The sequence below is a fragment of the Mustela putorius genome, unplaced genomic scaffold (genome assembly GCF_011764305.1).
Source record: "Mustela putorius furo isolate JIRA1106 unplaced genomic scaffold, ASM1176430v1.1 tig00003972_pilon_pilon_pilon, whole genome shotgun sequence".
NCBI lineage: Eukaryota > Metazoa > Chordata > Mammalia > Carnivora > Mustelidae > Mustela > Mustela putorius.
Genome location: NW_025422115.1, coordinates 15,252,058 through 15,271,173, shown reverse-complemented (window position 1 = coordinate 15,271,173; position 19,116 = coordinate 15,252,058). Strand labels below are relative to the sequence as shown.

At 40.3% G+C, this 19,116-nt stretch overlaps 1 protein-coding gene across 6 annotated transcripts in view; it reads left to right on the top strand.

The window, feature by feature from the left end:
* Positions 1–4,780: 4,780 nt before the first annotated feature.
* Positions 4,781–19,116, top strand: part of UBE2Q2 (ubiquitin conjugating enzyme E2 Q2) — a 75,850-nt gene continuing 61,514 nt past the window's right edge. The window contains exons 1-2 of one of the 6 annotated variants that reach the window (XM_045070513.1): positions 4,781–4,869; positions 15,229–15,330. Coding sequence is in view for 4 of the 6 variants with exons in the window: in XM_004758496.3 (XP_004758553.1) it covers positions 5,376–5,564; positions 15,229–15,330 (291 nt within the window). In the remaining 2 variants the exon portion in view is untranslated. Of the gene's footprint in view, positions 4,870–5,062; positions 5,565–15,228; positions 15,331–19,116 lie in introns of those variants that run through there. The other 5 variants (XR_199899.3, XM_004758496.3, XM_045070512.1 and 2 more) reach the window with 5 other exon arrangements.

Genomic DNA, 19,116 nt, shown 5'->3' with positions numbered 1-19,116 from the left:
CCAGGAACTGCACTATGTGTTATGGATATGAAGATGCTTAGACAAGTTTATAATCTAGTAGAGGAGACAAAGATGAAACCAGGTAGTCAGAGTCAAGGTGAAACCAAAAAGTAAGTGCTGGGACAGATGAGATACTGGGAAATTGGAGAAAAAGAGATATTAAATTTAATTTAGGGAGTAGAAAAGGTAGATAAAAGAGATGGCATTTGAGAGCAGCCCTGCAGTATATGCTGGGACAGAATAGCATGAAATATGCTATCACTGAGAGTTAATCCATGTTGAAGTCCTTGAAATTAAAAATTCTTCCAAAAAAAATTCTTCCATACAAGTTGTGATTTCTCCCACTCCTTCTTTCATACTGAACCTGCTCTGCCTTTCTGGAGTCTTCCACTCTTTTTTTTTAAAACATATTTTTAAAAGATTTTTTATGTATTGACAGAGAGAGATCCCAAGTAGGCAGAGAGGCAGGCAGAGAGAGGAGGAAGCAGGCTCCCCAGCCCGATGCAGGGCTAGATCCCAGGACCCTGGGATCATGACCTGAGCCGAAGGCAGAGGCTTTAACCCACTGAGCCACCCAGGTGCCCTGGGACTTTCACTCTTACGCCATCTGATTCTCATGGTCCTTCGTGCACATCTAAGTGGGATTCCTCAGTCAGAGTACTCAAACTATTTTTGTTAGCACTCCCTTGTACTCAGGCTTCTGTATTTCTGTCTTGCCCATCTCCGTCCTTGCCTTGCTGAAATCAAGGTCATTCAGTTTGAGGCCTCTCAGCAATCTTTCATTCCAACTCAACATTTCTTGGTCTTTCCTTCATTCTCCAGCGAGTAACTCCTTATCCTGTCCTTTCCCTCCTCTTCCAGGACCTAGTTCTTGGTCTTATCTCACCACTTGTATCTTCGGTTTTCATTGCCTATAAATGACTCTCTTTTTAGGGGCAGATACAGGTTTTGTAGAGCCTGAAGCTTATTCAATCTCTGGAGCCCTCTTCAAGAAAAAGAACACAAAATTACAAATACCAACTTAGGAACAAAAGTTAACAAAAGTTAACAGTTGACCCTTCAACAATGTGGGGTTAGAGGTCCTGATCCACCACATAGTCAAAAATCTGTATACAACAATTTACTCCCCCAAACTTAACTACTAATAGCCTATGATTGACCAGATGCCTTACAGATAACATACAAAATTAACAGATATTTTATGTCATATGTATTATACACTGTATTGTTATAATAAAGTAAGACAGAAGAAAGAAAATGTTACTAAGAAAATCATAAGGAAGAAAAAAATACATTTACAATCCTGTACTGTATTTATCAGAAAAAAATATGCATGTTTAAAAAACCTGCACAGTTTAAACCTGCATTGTTCAAGATTGAAATTTAATTAGAAGAGGCTTGTGCAAGTGTAAGGGCCCTTGAAGTTTAAGCTTCACAGTAAATCTACCTCTGTCTGCATTATAAACGAAACAAAACAAAACCCTAAAGCCCACCTTCTCTTTTTCTCATCACACTGAAACCTCTCCAAGTAGTAGTTTACATACAGTGTCTGCTCCTATTTCTATTGCAATGGTTTTCTCTAAAACACCACTGACCTTCTAATCGCTAAGGGCCAAAGATTTTTCTTAGTCGTGATCTTTCTTGGTCTTTCCACAGATAACCTGACACACAGGTCATCCTCTTACTTCTCCAATGATTCCTTTATCATTAAATTAATAGTGGTGAGCCTTACTCAATGGCCTGAGTTGACTTCCCTCCCGTGTGATTCAGTGGTCATACCCATTACCTATGGCTTCTACTATCATTCTGTGTGGCTGATCTGCAGTTGTATCACTTGTGCTGACTTCTCTTATAAACTCAAGGCCTATAATATAAATTCTCTACCTGAGTTTCCACAATCATCTCAAATTCATCTTTTTCTGGGTGTATCAATAGCATTACTCCCTCCCAGCCACCTGCTCAAGAAATCTCAAAATCACTTTAAACAAAACACCTATCTCTCCCTCTCTTCTTGCATCAACTCTAACATCTATCAGTTCTCTCATGGAAATATCCATAGCATCAGTGTAGTCCTTTCTATTTCCACTGCCACGTTTCCTACTTCAGTGTTTCTCCCTATTGACTTGGACCAATCCAAAAGACTCTAATGTTTGGAGTGGAAGGAACTCAGAGCTGGATGCGACTTGCCCTACTGAATTAATGGCAGGTCAGATCTGGAATCTGGGTTTCCTGCTTCTTCTTGGGGCTACTTCACAGTCCTAAACCTACTGAAATCTGTTTTGTATACATTAATGCCAGGTTAATCTTAAAAGTGATGATTTACCACATGAAATTGTAGTCCCTAGCATGGTATTTCAGGGCCCTGAAATCAGGTATCAGATAATATCTCAACTTTATCTTCTTCTTTCATTGTACTGATATATATATATATATATATATATATATATATATATATTGATCTAATCAATTATGGTCTGACGTTGTCTTTATTTGTGTGTTTGTAGTAAAATTGTGGTTTTCTCAAAATCCATCCCACACCAGATGATTGAATTACTCCCTCTTCAAGAAAAAGAACACAAAATTACAAATACCAACTTAGGAACAAAAGTTAACAAAAGTTAACAGTTGACCCTTCAACAATGTGGGGTTAGAGGTCCTGATCCACCACAGTCAAAAATCTGTATACAACATTTTACTCCCCAAAACTTAACTACTAATAGCCTATGATTGACCAGATGCCTTCCTGATAACACATAAAATTAACAGATGAAAGAGCCTATCCATTTACCATGACTGGCTTAGGGATAGGCATGCGATACATTTCTGGCCAATGACACAGAAGGGAAGTCAGTTGGGCAGAATCTTGGGAAGGTCCCCATGTCTTAGGAGATATTGAAGAGATAGTCTTTTCTGACTCTGGATATTGACATAGCTGGATGTGACCCACAAGAACAGCTATAGCTACCTTGCTCTCAGACTGACAAAGAAGATGGAGAGAATCTGCACTATTGATATTATTAAAAATCTAATCAACCAATCCTGGAGCCTGCCCTGACTCTGAACTTCTTATTATGTGAAGTAATACATTTCCTTATTGTCCAAGCCATTTTAAGTCACAGTCTTCTGTTCTCTGGAACAATGTTTTATTTCCAATGCTATGTGCTATATCTTAAACTTCTTGAATTCAGATTCTATTTCTGACTAGCTCTCTTATGGCTTGACACACAGCAGATGCTCAAAAAATGAGTTTGAGGGGCAACTTGGTGGCTCAGTTGGTTACGCGTCTGCCTCCGGCTCTGGTCATGATCCCAAGGTCCTGGGATGGAGTCCCACATTGGGATCTCTGTTCAGCAGGGAGACTGTTTCTCTTTCTCCCTCTGCCTGCCCCTCCCCGTTTGTGTGCATGCTTTCTCTGTCAAATAAGTAAATAAGATCTTTTTAAAAAGAAGTTTAAAAAATGATTGTGATTTTGATATTTATGTATTTATTTCTGATAAAACTAGTAAAAGCATTTGCAACTTATAAAGCTCTTTATTTACTCAAAGCAATTTAGAGATAAACAAAAGCTTAGATTAAATAACATGTTCAGGGCATTTTACTTCTCAAAGTCATATAGGTTCTGAGCAGGTTGTTCCCCTTTGTCTGAAATCCTTATCCATGACTACCATGCCTGTTAGGGTCCCAAGAGTACGGGGGGGGGGGGGGGCTGATGGAAAAAGCAAGCAGCAGGCCACTCCAGTGTTTAATCCAGCATTAATGCCAGTATACTACTCTAGTTATTTCTGACTTGGCGCTCAGGCCTGGAACCTGGAACCCTTTCTCCTCTCAGTCCCAATTCATAATGCTATCTCTAGTGCCAGGACCATGAATCCCCATAAATACATCACTTTATATGCAGAGGTATTTTCCCGGGAAAACGGATCATGGCTTTTTATTAAATTCTCAGGAAGGTCTGTGACTTCCTTAAAGGTTAAGAAGCACTATGATACAATATCTCAGAAGTAAATGAAAAAAGCTTTAAAAATATTCCTCATTCAGTGGACCTAATAGCTCCCCCTGTTGTTCTATATTTTGTCATCTAAGGACCAGTAGATCAGGAACCACTTGTAGATCTTGAAGCAGGAGACATATAGGAAGAGAGAACGCAATACCTCCAATCAAGGCCAGTGCAAAAGGAAAATGCAGATCCCTTTGTTGAAATGTTATTAAGCGATGTGCCACAGGTTGTATTAAAAGCTGGGCCTTCCTGATAGGAGCATCCATTCAATAACACTGGGTATCTTCAAAGGCCTCGTTCTAGATGCTGAGGAAACAACTCTGAATAATTCAGACGTTCGTCTTGGGCAGAGACAATTAACAAATAAGAAAAATATCAGACAGTGATAGGTGCTGAGTGAAAAATTTAACATAGGATTATGCGATATAGGGGGACTGGTTGGCTATTTTAGATTGGTGGTCTGGGAGGACCTCTCTAAGATGACATTTGAGCTTAAGACTTTACTGAAAATAGTCCTGCCTCCGTGGGAGGTGGAGAGGATTTCCTTAAGCTTGGGAAAGGGGACAAAAGCTCAAGGCAGGAAGGGAAGAGAACCCATGCTTGTGAACCGGTGGCTAGGTACGGGGTAAGGGAAGGTGAAAGTAAGTGAGCCGATTTGCGTCCAAAGCGCTGCCAGCTCTCTGCCACCTCCCATTAGGGCGCCGCCCGGGTCAGGTGAGTGGGTGGCTCGCTCAGAGCCCAGCAGAGGAGCCGCCCCCAGGGACTGGCCGGCGTCCGCAGGCGCGCCGACGTGGCCGGCGCAATAGGCCGCGCACGTGGCCAGCTCTCAGACTTGGAGGCGGAGGCGCGCAGGGCGTCTCCTGATTCTCCAGGTGATCAGGCCGCCGGGCGCCAGGCGCCCCGAGCCTCGGGTCCGAGGGCCGAGGAAAGAAGCAGATGGGCGGGGCGGAAGAGGGCTGGGTCAAGGCGAGGAGGGGGCGGCCAGGCGGCAGGCCGCGTGCACGCGCCGGAACCGGGGCGCGCCGGGGCGGGGAGGGGGTGGGGGCGGGGTGGGGGCAGCCCTTTCCCAGGCTGTAGCGGGGGCGGCGTCGCTGTTGCCCTTTTAAGCCGCGGGGCCGTGGTCTCCTGCCGGCGGAGTCGGTTACGAAGAGAGCAGCCGCCGCCCCCGCCGCTGCCCAGGCCGCCGCACAGCCGCCCGCCGAGGCCTCAGTGCCCCTAGCCATTTTTCAGCCGCGATACGACGCGGGCCTCGGCGGCGGGGAGAGGCGGAGCCGCGAGAGTGCGGCCCCAAGCCGGCCCTGTGGGGCGGTAGCGGCCGTGACGGCGGCTCTGGGCCCGGCTCCCCTTTCGCACCCCTCCTGCCGGAGATGAGGGGAAGATGTCCGTGTCAGGGCTCAAGGCCGAGTTGAAGTTCCTGGCGTCCATCTTCGACAAGAACCACGAGCGATTCCGCATCGTCAGCTGGAAGCTGGACGAGCTGCATTGCCAGTTCCTGCTGCCGCCTCCGGCACCGCCCGGCAGCCCGCACTCGCCGTCTCCGCCGCTTACACTCCACTGCAACATCACGGTGAGGCGCCCGGCCTCAGACCCTCGAAGCCAGACGAGGGCTGAAAGGGGCGCCCGAGTCTCGGGACAAAAGGGACTCGGTCCGGTAGGGGCCCCTTGGCTCCCGGGGCCCCGGGCGGGGCGGATCCGCCCCTTTCCTGGGCTTGGGGCCCTGCCCAGGCCCAGCCTTGCTAGCGCGAGGCTTGGGTGGGAGGAGGCAGACGGTGCCTTTCTCCGCTCTCCCGCGGGGCTGGGTTTGGGGCTGCTGGCCCTCTCAGCCGCCTTCTCCGGGCTTCGGTGTGGGAGACCGTGGCGGCCCTTGCCCTCGCTAGGTCGTCACGGCTGCCCTCGCTAGGTCGCCACGGCTGCCCACAGCCGACCTGCCCCCGGCCGCGGCGAGGCATGTCGTATCTGGCTTTGGAACCCCGGCTGGGAATTAGGAAGGCCCTCAAGTTTTAACGCCTTACTCTTCAGTGAGGTTTCCTTCCTCTTGCTTATTCACCCAGTTGTTTTTAAATTTGTGTTTAAGGAAAAACTGATATTGAAAAAGTTTAGAATGCAGCCTCTGATGCTGTTTGAATTCTCCCCTCCTTGCTGGCTTTGGCTCCTCGAGTACGTGTTTCCGAAAGGCGCTTTGAACTGGATGGGCAGGTGGTGATACAGGTGTTTGCTTCCACAGCCCCTCTTGTGTGTGAGCCTTTAAAATTATCTGCACCCCAAAGGAGATACTTGTCCGGGTCTTCCTACCAGAAAGATTAATTTATGTCACAAAACCAAAAAAGGCAGTGTAAAAGCTCACTCTTTCAATTGGAAGCTCGTTAAAAACCCAGGGCTTGGTAAGGTAATCGAAGTGTTTAGTTTTTTCATAAATGTGTATGATGAAACCATTCCTGAGGTGAAGTTGACCTAGGGTATTGTTCCAGACTGCGGAATAAACTTCTTACAGCAGGAGTCTAGGTGGTAGTTTTATGTTCCCTCCAAACCAAAAGTGTGGTGTCTTTGACTCCTTTTGGTTAAGTCAGTGGGCTACTCAAGTGCCCAAAGTGTTGCTGATCTGGTACCCGAGAGTTTGGAAAGGGGTTGAAGTTATAATAATTGACATTAAAATAATTTCCAGAATATATGGGGGAGCAGTTGTGTATTTTTAGGGCAAAAAAGTACTAGCACTGTACTGAGGAGAGAAGTCATTTATTGAACATCTAAGTGTTCTGTTTTAGGCACTGGTTTTGCAGAACGGGTCAGAGTCATCCCTGTCTTCAGAACTAAATCTTGGGGGAAGAGTTTCATATTACCAAAGGTTACCAAGTTCTGTGGTGTCATTATGAAAGCCAAAGAGAGCAGCTAATTTTGAGTTTGGTGGTTGGGTGGTGCTTCAGAGAAGGCTTTGGTGGGAGGCTGACATTGGAATTGGGCTTTCACAGGTGAGTAGAATCTTGGGAGTGGAAGCTCATTTCAGGCAGAGGAAACGCTATCCAGAAAAGACACCACTGCTTGAGAAAATGTGGTTCGTTTAGGAGTGGACAAATTTTGAGGATATAGGCTGGTAAAGAGAAGATTTTCCAAGAATAGGAAACAGGAATTGGTAGTGAGTATGCAGGAGATTGGCCTGTATGGTGATTGTTCTGGTAGAAACTGGGGTATGGCCAGGAAAAGGAAGGGGTGGTTTCCATAATAGAAAACTGAACTGGTAGGCTGTGGGGAGCTACTGAATTACTGAGGTAAGTTGGAAAAATGTGTTTGCCATCTAGCACTAGGGTTAATTCTCAACAGTGTGTGATATTAGGAAATGCATGTATGTCTGGTTTTGGTTAGGTCAGGTGCTGTAGGGTCGTGGTAGTCTGCCAGAACAAAGAATTACCCACTTCAAATGCCAGCAGAGTCCCCACTGAGATCTGTATAGGAGGCCAATAGGAGTCAGCTACACACAGAATACTGTGGGAAGACCTGGATTAGGAAGTGAAGCAAGGAATGAATTAGAGACACCCAGTGAAAGGAGGATGTGATAGAGACTAGTATAATGGTATTACAGTAGAAACTCCTCAAAGTTATGACAGGTATTATCAGAAGGTAATTATCATGGTGGATGCTCAGTGTATATGAGTGTGTATTAATTTTTTATGGGAAAATATCAAACATATACAAAAGGCGAATAGTGTGGAGAACCTCCATGTAGTCCGCCTCAACAACAATCAACATTTGGCCCACCTTATTTCATCTGTACCCCACCTCAGTGTTTCAAGCTGGTTCCTGACCTGTCACTATAACTATTTCCATGAGTATCTCTAAAAGATAAGACTCTTTAAGCATAGGTCGGTGTTTTGATAAAAATCTACGTGGTTTGCTTATGTCGATACCATTTTCTTAGTGGGAAAAGTGCAAAGAAGAAACGGTGTTGGATTACCTGTCCGTTGTGTTTGTGAATTGCTAATCTCTAAAAAGTTATAACTCTTTAAAAAAAATGTTTGATCTGTTCTTTAATTTTTCCTCTTCTTTCCTTATTCCCAGACATTTATTGAGCTCTTCTACATGCCAGGCCGGGTCTTTTCCATTGCTCACCAAGAAGCATACTTAACACAGTTTAAATTTGAGTAAAGGGCACCTCATGAATTGTTTCCTTACACTCATGCATGCCAGTTTCTGGATAATCTTTTAAAGATACTGTACCCCCCTTTTCTTTCAGATTTCTGAATCTGTTTTTCCATATGGAATGTGCCCCTTACCCCACCCCAGTCTGTCTTTCCATGTCTGATCAATCCTCAAGGCTCTTCTAGGAAGTCTTATTCAGTTCCTGCTGGTATTTATTTCCCCTTCCTCCCTTCTATAATCTTTACTATTTACTGCTTTGGTTATTTGTTCTTATGTTCTATTATAATAGTTTTAGACTTTTTTTTTAAGCCTTTTTTTTTTTTTTTTTGATGGCAGGGGAGCATAGTCTCTAATCATGCTTTTCATCTTCCATTCAGTAAATACTCAGTAAATATTTGTTCTATTTTAGCTGTATTCTGTGTGAACGAAAATCTTAACTGTTGCGTAAGTTAACTGCCAAGAGTTTGTCAAAAGTGCAGAGGAAACATCAAGAAATATTTTAAATATTTAACAAGTCACTGTATAGGAAATATGTAATTTAACTTTATATGAAAGACCATTTTAAGAAGGAGAAACCAGAACAGACGTTTTACTCTTTAGGTCAGGGGAATTGAGCTAAATCTTTTTCTGTTATATAAATTTATCCGAATCTTAAATATTAAGGGACAGAATGCTATTTTCAACCTCAAGAAGGAGTCTTTTACTATTTGTTTTGTGTGAACTCATGATATGAAGGAGTGTCATGCAAACAGATCTAATTGCCAGTTATTGCTAATATTCAGTTATGCCCACACCTGAAAGCAAAGCAGCTTGTTTTAGTAACCTGTGTGGCCTTGTTTGGAGCTAGTATATGCAATCCTTTTAGTCCTTTTGAAATATTTAACATAACTTGGCAACTTCATTTCTCCTTATATGCACTTCTTGACATCTGGCAATTCTTGGTAGGCAATACGTATTTCAGAGTGAACAGTCACCTCCCCCCCCACCTCTTGTAAATTAGCTGGTAAACAGATAAAATTTTGTACTAATTTTATTGTTTGTGTAACATAAACCAGTACTCTTTTGCATGAGTGGCTATTTGCCAGGCTACTTGTGGTAGCACATTTTTTTATTTTGCTAATTAAATTTCTCTTGGTCATAATCGGAGTCCCCTTTCCCCTCCCCACCTCACCACCAACAGCCAGAATAATAAATGTTAGAGCTTTGAGCTTATGTGAGAGAAAAGGGTTTATATTATATTTGGTAGTTGGGACTTTAAGCAAATCACTTTTTCTGTTGTGTTTTTCTATAAAGTCGATAATACTTTTTGTCCTGCATGAAAGCTTTTAAAGGAAAGCTCTTTAAAATCATAATGTTCTCTACAAATATGAAATTGATGGTGTCATTTGTGGCTGAATATAGAATAGAAATTCTTTCTAACAGCTTTTCCTGAGAAATAAATCAGTGCTGTTAATTTCTTAATTTTTCATGTTACTAGTCTTGACATTGAATAAACAGTAGCCCCACCAAGGTTATACAACAGAAATCATGAACCAACTTGGTTAAAGAGCCTGAGACCTTTTCTGCCTTCCTGGGACAGATTACCTTTCCAAACTGTACACCCAGAGAATCATTTGGAAATAGCAGAGCCATCATGTTAAGCACGTCAGTAGTCCTTTCAGGCTGGAGGAATCATTGTTTTCATTCATCTGACCAATTTGTAACGTAGAGTAAAATTCCTAGTTATTATCTATCTATCCTCCTCTACCCCCATTTTTATGCCCGTCCTTGAAAGAACAGTTAAATGAAGAGGAGACTTAGGTTTCCATTTTATGAATGGTGTATGTCTTAGTAACTTGATATAGTTTTTAAATTTCCTGAGACCCGAAAAAGATAGTATTAGATAAATGTCAGCTAGTTGAGGGCTGGGAATTGAAACAGTCATTGACAAATGTAAAGCATTACTGGAGAGCCAGAGTAATGAAGCAGAGTCCCCTTTACCAAAGCCATTGTAACAGTAGTCTGTGTTCTCTTTCTAAAAGATTATTCTGAAAGACAAAGTACACTGAGAATCAAGGAAACTTCCCATTGGTTTCTGCAGATCAGGTGGTTTGAATCTTCTTCAGCACCTTTTTTTTCTCTGCCTCAGTTAAACTAGAAGGATGTTTTGATTTTTCATTCTGCTTCTGTGGGGGTCTGATAATGTTACTTAGTTGTTTACTTGCAAAATGATTAGCGGGGAGCAATCTCTTTTGGTAGCTTTTTTTTTACCCCAATATCGGAGCATTTAGGGGCACCTGGGTGGCTCAGCCAGTTAAGCTCTGCACTCAGTGGGGAGTCTGCTTGAAGATTCTCTCCCTTTGCTCCTTCTGCATCTCACACCTGGGTGCCTGCATGCCCGCTCTCTAACAACAAGTAAATCTTAAAATGAATGAATTTCAGAGCATTTAGATTCTTTCAGTCTCATTTTCCTCCCCACATTTACTGAACAACACTCTGGAAGAATTACAACTGTTATATTTCTGAACCTTGAACAAAAATGTTGCATGCATCTGTATTCATACAGTGATGAAGTCCTTGGAGATGACCATGTTCTATTATTTGGAAAAATAGAGACTGAGCATTCTGGTAGGCAGTTCTGCTAACTGGTGCTTGATACAGATCCACACATTGGTGTCTTAGTGGATTTGTGTAGAAAATAGACACAAAGTTATTTCTGAATAAGACTCTTTTTTTTTTTTAAAATTTTAAATAATCCTTTGGACATTAACAGCTAGAGCTAAATCCTTATGCATATAGGTTATGTCCTTTGAAACTTTCTTAGAAGTGATGGCCTCCCGTTCTTATTGATGAATTGGTTTCTGGAGCTATAATGATTTACATTGTATAGGAACTTTTTTTCTTCCAGGTAAAAGCTTTTATTGAACAGATTGGTAAAAATGTTAGCACGTGTGCAGTGAAATGGGCGTTCTCACAGTCATGGCAGAAATACAAATATCTGTCACCCTCTAGAAAACAATTTGTTTACATAAACCCTCTCTGTTTTGGCTAGAGAAATAACTGACCACCCCAGGCTGGCCTTATGACTTGGGAGCTCCCAGAAGGAGAATTTTAGTCCTAGAGAAGACCTAGATTTGTCTGGCTGAGCCCATCAGACAGCTAATCACCAGGAGTGGAATGGTCTTATAGAGACCTGTGACCAAGGTTTGGGTCAAGGGAGAGATATAGAAAGATGGGAAGGAATTAGGGAAGCTAGTTCCAATGGAACCACATAGGTTAATATATAATGGTGAAGGGATGTTTCTTCCAAGGAAGACATTCTGGGCCGGGCTATGGAAGGTGTAGAGAAGGCAGCTATTCTAAAACTTTTGGAGTCAAAACTTTTATACTGTTTAAAATTGAGGGGCACCTGGGTGACCCAGTTGCTTAAGCATCTGACTCTTAGTTTGGCTCAGGCCCTAATCTCAGTGTGTGAGAATGAGCCCACGCTCAGCATAGGGTCTGCTTAAAACTGATTCTCTCTCTCTCTGCCCCTTGCCCCCTGTAAAATAAATCTGCCCCCCCCCCAAAAAAAAGTGTGCTAAGGGCCAAGGAGCTTTTTTTAAAATTTATTTTTATTAACATATAATGTATTATTTGCCCCAGGGGTACAGGTCTGTGAATCATCAGGCTTACACATTTCACAGCACTCACCATAGCACATACCCTCCCCAATGTCCATAACCCAACCACCCTATCTCTACCCCTCCAACCCCCCAGCAATCCTCAGTTTTGTGAGATTAAGAGTCTTTTATGGTTTGTCTCCCTCCCGATCCCATCTTGTTTCATTTTTTCCTTCCCTACCCCCCATGTCCACCCCCCAACCCTGCCTCTCAAATTCCTCATATCAGAGAGATCATATGATAGTTGTCTTTCTCTGATTGACTTATTTTGATCAGTATAATACCCTCTAGTTCCATCCACGTCGTTGCAAATGGCAAGATTTCATTTCTTTTGATGGCTGCATAGTATTCCATTGTATGTATATACCACATCTTCTTTATCCATTCATCTGTTGATGGACATCTAGGTTCTTTCCATAATTTGGTTACTGTGGACATTGCTGCTGTAAACATTTAGGTGCACGTGCCCCTTTAGATCACTACATTTATATATTTATGGTAAATACCCAGTAGTGCAATTGCTGGGTCATAGGATAGCTCTGTTTTCAACTTTTTGAGGAAATTCCATGCTGTTTTCTAGAGTGCAAGAATGCAGCTTGCATTCCCACCAACAGTGTAGGAGGGTTCCCCTTTCTCTGCATCCTTGCCTGCATCTCTCGTTTCTGACTTGTTAATTTTGGCCATTCTGACTGGTGTGAGATGGTATCTCATTGTGGTTTTGATTTGTATTTCCCTGATGCCGAGTGATGCGGAACACTTTTTCATGTGTCTGTTGGCCATCTGGATGTCTTCTTTGCAGAAATTTCTCTTTATGTCTTCTGCCCATTTCTTGATTGGATTATTTGTTCTTTGGGTGTTGAGTTTTCCCCAATGTCTATAACCCCCCACCCTCTCCCTACCCCCTTCCCCCGTCCCCCCCCTCAGTTTGTTTTGTGACATTAAGGGTCTTATAGTTTGTCTCCCTCTCAATCCCATCTTGTTGCATTTATTCTTTTCCTACCCCTCAAGCCCCCCACGTTGTATCTCCACTTCCTCATATCAGGGAGATCATATGATAGTTGTCTTTCTCCAATTGACTCCTTTCGCTAAGCATAATACCGTCTAGTTCCATTGTTCTGTTTTGTTTTTTGGAACTAGGGTCTAGATGGTATGTTCCCAAACTAGGCTGAAGAATTTGAAGAAGAAAATGCAATACTCGATAAATAGTTTTCCTTAAGAACAGGATTGGTTTTGAAGATAGTTTTTTGTTTAGTCTGTGAATAGGTTTGGGACACACTGAAAAGTAGAGGAATGAGACTACAAAATAAACTATTATTGAATAGACCTAATGATGTCCTTCAGTACAGTTTTTTTTTTTTTAATTGTTGTTGTTCTTTAAAAAACATTTGGTGACGTGCTTCAAAGACAGTTTCTTTGGCTTCAGCTATATTGTAATTGAGATTATAGTTCTCAAAGCAATGCTTCTTTAATACTGTGTTTCTGCAAAATTGTTTTTCCATAACCAGAACCTAATTATTTGGCAGCTAGTATATAATAATAATGACTTTTTCCTAATCTATAATAGAAAACAGTAGAGAGTAAATGTCTATTAATAGTAAAGCATGTAAGGCTTTTTTCTGTTAACCTTTAAAAATCAACACATGTAATTTTGCTTTTAAAAATATGTGACTATAGCATTTATTGAGAGTACTCAGTTTGCGATCGAATAAAATAATAGTATTTTATGGGTTTTGAATTAGTTGTATATTGCTCTATAACAAATGTAGTAGCTTAGAACAGCAACATTATCTCACAGTTTCTGTTGGTCAGGAATCTGTGCATGGCTTACCAGGGTTCCTTGGCTCTGCGACTCTCACCAGGCAGTAAAGATGTTGACTAGTGCTACAGTCATCAAAAAATGAAACTGGGAGAGAATCTTCCTCCATCCTCATTCGTGTAGTTTTGGTATTACAGGCCTCCTGTCTGAGGGTGGCAGGTGGTCAGAGGCCTCTCTCCATCTCTTGCCACGTAGCTGTGGGCTTCTCCATAGGGAGATGGCTTCAATGAGGGGGTGGGGGTAAGATGAATGAAAGAGCAAGAGAGGGTGAGCAACAAAGAAGTTATTATCTTTTTTTTTTTTTAAGATTTTATTTATTTGTTTGACAGACGGATCACAAGTAGGCAGAGAGGTGGTGGGGGGGGGAGCAGGCTCCCTGCTGAGCAGAGAGCCTGATGTGAGGCTGCATCCCAGGACCCTGGGATCATGACCTGAGCCGAAGGCAGAGGCTTTAAAACCACTGAGCCACCCGTGAACCCCTAGAAGTTCTTATCTTTTTGTAACCTAATCTTAGGAGTCACATCCCATCATTGACTGTATTTTTGTCTGTTAGAAGTGAGTCTGGGGAGAGAATTATACAAGGCAGTGAATACCAGGTTAGGATGCTTGGGACCATTTTAGAGGTTGCCCATCACAGTGTTCAGGAACATCATTGACCCCTGAGGTGTAGCACACAGATAGTGGCTGTACAAGGAGGATGCCTCTTTCCAAAGCCCAGCTTCTGTGGCGAGTGAAACCTGTATATACCATATGGTCACTATATGGCTGTTTGTTCTGACTTCTAACACCAGCGATATTGAAGAAATAATTCTAATCTCAGTTAAGGAATCTTTTCCATTAGAAACTATATCCCTCCCTACAATTTGAGAAGGGTTGGAAATTATTAGGAAAAAGGCAAAATTTAATGGGATTGATTTTGCAGGGGGCAATTTTCTAATGGAGAAAAATCTCAAAGTAACTTCTGTAATTACTTAGAACAGGGAGTATAGGGAGTAAGAAGATTTTTAAAAAATCATTTTAGCATTTGTAAGGATTTAAAAATATATGCCTAGATTATACTCCTTTGCTTCACCTTTAAAAATTGAGGTAGATCTCATCTAGATAAAGTTTAGAAATGTAGCTTTATTATATTAAAAGGCAAAGGTAGTATGGTTTAAATTTATAAATTATACTTCAAGGTTGTGAGGTGGTTGTTTTAATTTTTTTGCTTTTATTTTTGAGGGATTTATCCAGGCCATGATTGACCCTTCTTTGTAAAGGAAGGAAGCGCATCTTTCCTGGTACTTGAGTACCATTTATTTTTTTCCAGCTTGTGATAAAACCTAACTTTTGCAGTGTTTCTCTTCTATTTTAAATGCTACTACTTATTGGATAAACTACTTTTTTTTTTTGCTTGAATTTTAAATGTATAAATTATGTAACATGGAGCAGGTAAAATTACATCATACACTGTTTAAAAAAAAAAAATCCAGAAAAAAAAAAGAACAACTTTTCTCCATGCCTAGATTTTAATGGGTTGCTTTTCTTCACCCTGATATATTTTACTTAAATCCATTGTCATCTTGTCATTTGATGGTATGTTAACTTGCATTTCCAGATTAGTCCATATGTAAATATGTTTAACATAGGTGTCTCTGTAACAGGAATCTTACCCATCTTCTTCACCAATATGGTTTGTGGACTCTGATGACCCAAATCTGACATCAGTGCTGGAACGTCTAGAAGATACTAAGAACAACAATTCGGTGAGAAAACAACCCAACCTACTATTCCTCCCCGCCCCCCGCCCAAAGGACATTGTATGTAGAACTTAAGTGTTGAGAGGTAATATGATATAAAAAAGCCTAACTAATGATTATTTGATAATCTTAAAGGAGCTCAAGACCAGTTTTGTCTGATTTTTGCCTTGAATTCTGTACTACCTGATTTATCTTTATTCCCCATATGCTAAACCTTAATTTAGATGAGGAGTTAGGTCGTCTCTTTTCAACGAATTCTCACTTTAAACCTACCAGACATTTTTAGTAGGGAACACTAGCCAAGGTTGAAGATAGAAAAAGAAAAAAAGACTGAGGTGGATGTGAGGGGAAATAATGCTAGAATGACATCAATACTTGTGGTAAGGAACGGGTTTCTCTCTCACAAGTCTGTAACTGCAGTAATAACTAACCATAGGTATACAAAGAAAATGTGGGGTTTTTTTGTTTTTTGTTTTTTTAATATATGAAGAAGTATAACTTTCCATTTTATAAAAAAAATTTTAGAAATCTTTTATCTTTGATGATAAAACTAAGCAACTACTGTGAGAGTACTTAGTAAAATAAAGGGAAATAATATTTTTGCCTGATATAACCCTATTGACATGGTAGTTATTTTCTATCAGTATTTTTTCCCTTGCTAGTAAAATACGTGGACTCTAATATGTTTAAATAGTTGAGGTTGTATTTTGTATAGTTTCATATCCTTCTTTAAAATTAAGCTAGAATGAAAGATTTGACTACTGTATTCCTAGATGGCAGACTCCATATTACAAACATGTCTGTTACCTTCGTAGTGTTATGTTAGTTTATAAATTGAATGCAGTTAATCCCAACAGTCTTATTTTTGGAGCTTGACAAAATGACGCTAAAGTTGGTTTTAAAAAGTAATAATAAAAAAAAGTTGAAAAAAGTAATGAGAGACTTGTCCAATTAGATATTAAATAAAAATATTATGTACTGGTACTGGACTGGACAGGTAAAGATAATAGAAGTTTAAAAACAAAGTCATGCTATTGAGAATTCAGAATAAGTTAAAATACTCTATAAAGAAAGAGTGGATTATTCTATAAATATCATTGGGAGAACTGACCATCTGGGAAGTTAGAATCTAACAACAGAAGAAATCAGTTTGAGGAGTATTTTAAGAGTAGAGGTTGGTCTGGAGAGCCATGAAGGTTAGAGGTAAAAATAAAAAGCTAGTCAGATTCACATTTCCAGCAGAGGAGTGATAGGACAGGAAAAGATGGCCCTCTTAAAAAAGATGGCTGTCTTACTGCTGTCTCCTTTTAGGAGGTTAATTCTAAAAAGATCTAAAGGTAAAAGTTTTGTAATAGTAGAATTGACTGGGTTATTTTTCAGTGTCTAATATTTTTCATCAAAAAATGCTCTTAAAATGAAATGACATAGGACATAAAATTGGGTCTCATTTTATTTTTAAAAAATTAATATATTTACATAAAAGAAGAAAACCAGATTACCCTGTATTCTTATAGTCTCTGCCAGTTATTCTATCACCTAATTTCTTGACAGAATAAGTTGTATTTCCTCACCTTTGCTTTACTTAATTCATTATAATCTGGATCCTGCTTTCATTGTTGCACTTAAATTTTTTATGTCTAGTTGCCAAATCCAAGGAATCCTTTTTTAACCCTAAAATTGACCTCTCTGCAAGAGTTTGATAGTGGTGATTATTCCCTTGTTGAAATATTCCTCCACTTAACAAACATTTACTACCTAAAGTCTCTAATCAAAAGCAGGTTAAATAAAAACTACTGTGTATAGAATAGTTTTATGATAGAATATTACATTGTAGTTAAAAAGAATGCCACTGATCTTTTCATAAGAATGTATATAACTTTCCAAGATATGCAAGTGAAAAGGCAAGGCATAGAATATTGTTTATAATCTGGCCCCTGTTGTAAAAATTAAAAAAAAAAAAATCCGTATCTGTTTTTTTTTAAATGCATACATTCTCCTTCTGGGTCTGTACAGAAGGTACACCTGTGCTGTTATTAGAGAAACAGAGAGAAGTTTGTTATTTTATTTTATTTTTCTAATTTACTGGCTTCTATGCCAAGCTCTGTAATAAGTGATGGGTACAAAAGTCAAGTCCTGTCCTCATCCTCTGGAAACTAATAATCTTAGGAGAACTTCCATCAGGTTATTGTCTCCTGTTTTTATCTCTTCCTAACCCTGAGGTCTTCCCTGAGCTCTTGTCCCTTAGTCTGCCTCTTTTCATTCCATGCTTTCTCTGAGAAATCTCTTTTACTACTATTACTTAAATCATGGTTTATATCCAGGGATTCCTAAATCTGTTTCTTTAGCTAAAATATATCCCCTGAGTTTCAAATGCATACATCTACATCTACAGGATACATACAGGTATCCTGTAGATCCAGGGACTCTCACTTGGATGTGCCATGGCTGTTCAAAATGATTATATCTAAATTTAACCTTCCCTACCTTGTGGCACTCCAGCACGCCAGTTTTTCTTCAGTAATTCTCTCTGTGATTGTGAGTGGGACAAGATGAAATAATGAAGCTTGTCACCCATGGCTGAACTAGGGAACTAAAAGTTCTTTTTTATACCTTTATTTTCTGACACCTCCCTTCTCCAGACCTAGTAAGTTTCTAATACCTATCCATCTACCTTCTAGATATTTCTTAAATCTTTTCCCACCATCTTAGTTTCTTCTACCCTTTAAATGCTTTTTGGGAAGAGGGAGCGTAGAGTTGAAATTCCTGGAAAGCTATACAACCCTATTTTTCTTGTCGCTTGGTCTGACTTTGCCACGTGCTGCCTCTGCTGCAGCATTCCCATGGCTCTTCCTTTGTCATGGGTTGGAGTGTCTGGGTCTGTGTCCAGGTTACCATTTGTCATCTTCATTATATTCTTGAAACAAAACAGAGCTTATTGGAGGGGTAGATCCATGGTGTCTTTTAAGCTTGAGGATTTTTTTAATCCTGATTTACTGCTCAGCTTTCCTAATTTCTGCTTGTTCTTTTGGCTACTTTGGAAAGTCTTACTCTTTTCTTTTTACTCATTCTAACTCTGTTTCTGTTTTCTTAGTCCTCCATAAACCTGCTTTTTCATCTCTTTTCCTGATCAGAGACATATGGTAAACTGTCCCTGACCAGGTGAAGTAAGTTACCTTATTAGTTCTGGGTAAGGTCTACTAAGTATTGAACATTGTTCTGAAAGCGTAATTCCTAAACACATACATTGAAAACAGCTTTTTTTTTTTTTTCAACAGTAAAAAACATGTTCGTAAACATAACTCACCTTGATTCTTTGCTTAAAGTAAATATGCTTACAAAACAATTTGGTTGTAAAAATGGGAACTTAATGAGTTACTCCTTTCAGTTTTCTTAGTGCTTTTTTCACTTTTTTTTTTTTTTTAAACATTTGGGCAGATGCTGAAGAACCTACAAGTGCCAACTCTTTTCACAGGCTTCATCTTATCTTTACCATTATAAGAAGTTTTTAATTTCCTTAGTTTACAGATGGGGGCCCTCAAACTCAGGGAATTAGTTGCTGTATCCAAGGTCTTTTAGATTCCAGGAGTATGTCTATTAGACCACGTTTGCCTCTTACTTTTAAATGAATGACTGGAATGTATAATTTTATAACTCGTGTAACAACACTGCCTGTATTTTTTTGTCATCTCATTAATGTAAATGTATTCTTGTCTGAAGTCATAAGTTTCCTAAGAAAAGGAGTTGGCAACTGAAAATTCGACAATGTCTGGAGCTCTCCTTCCTCAGCCTTTT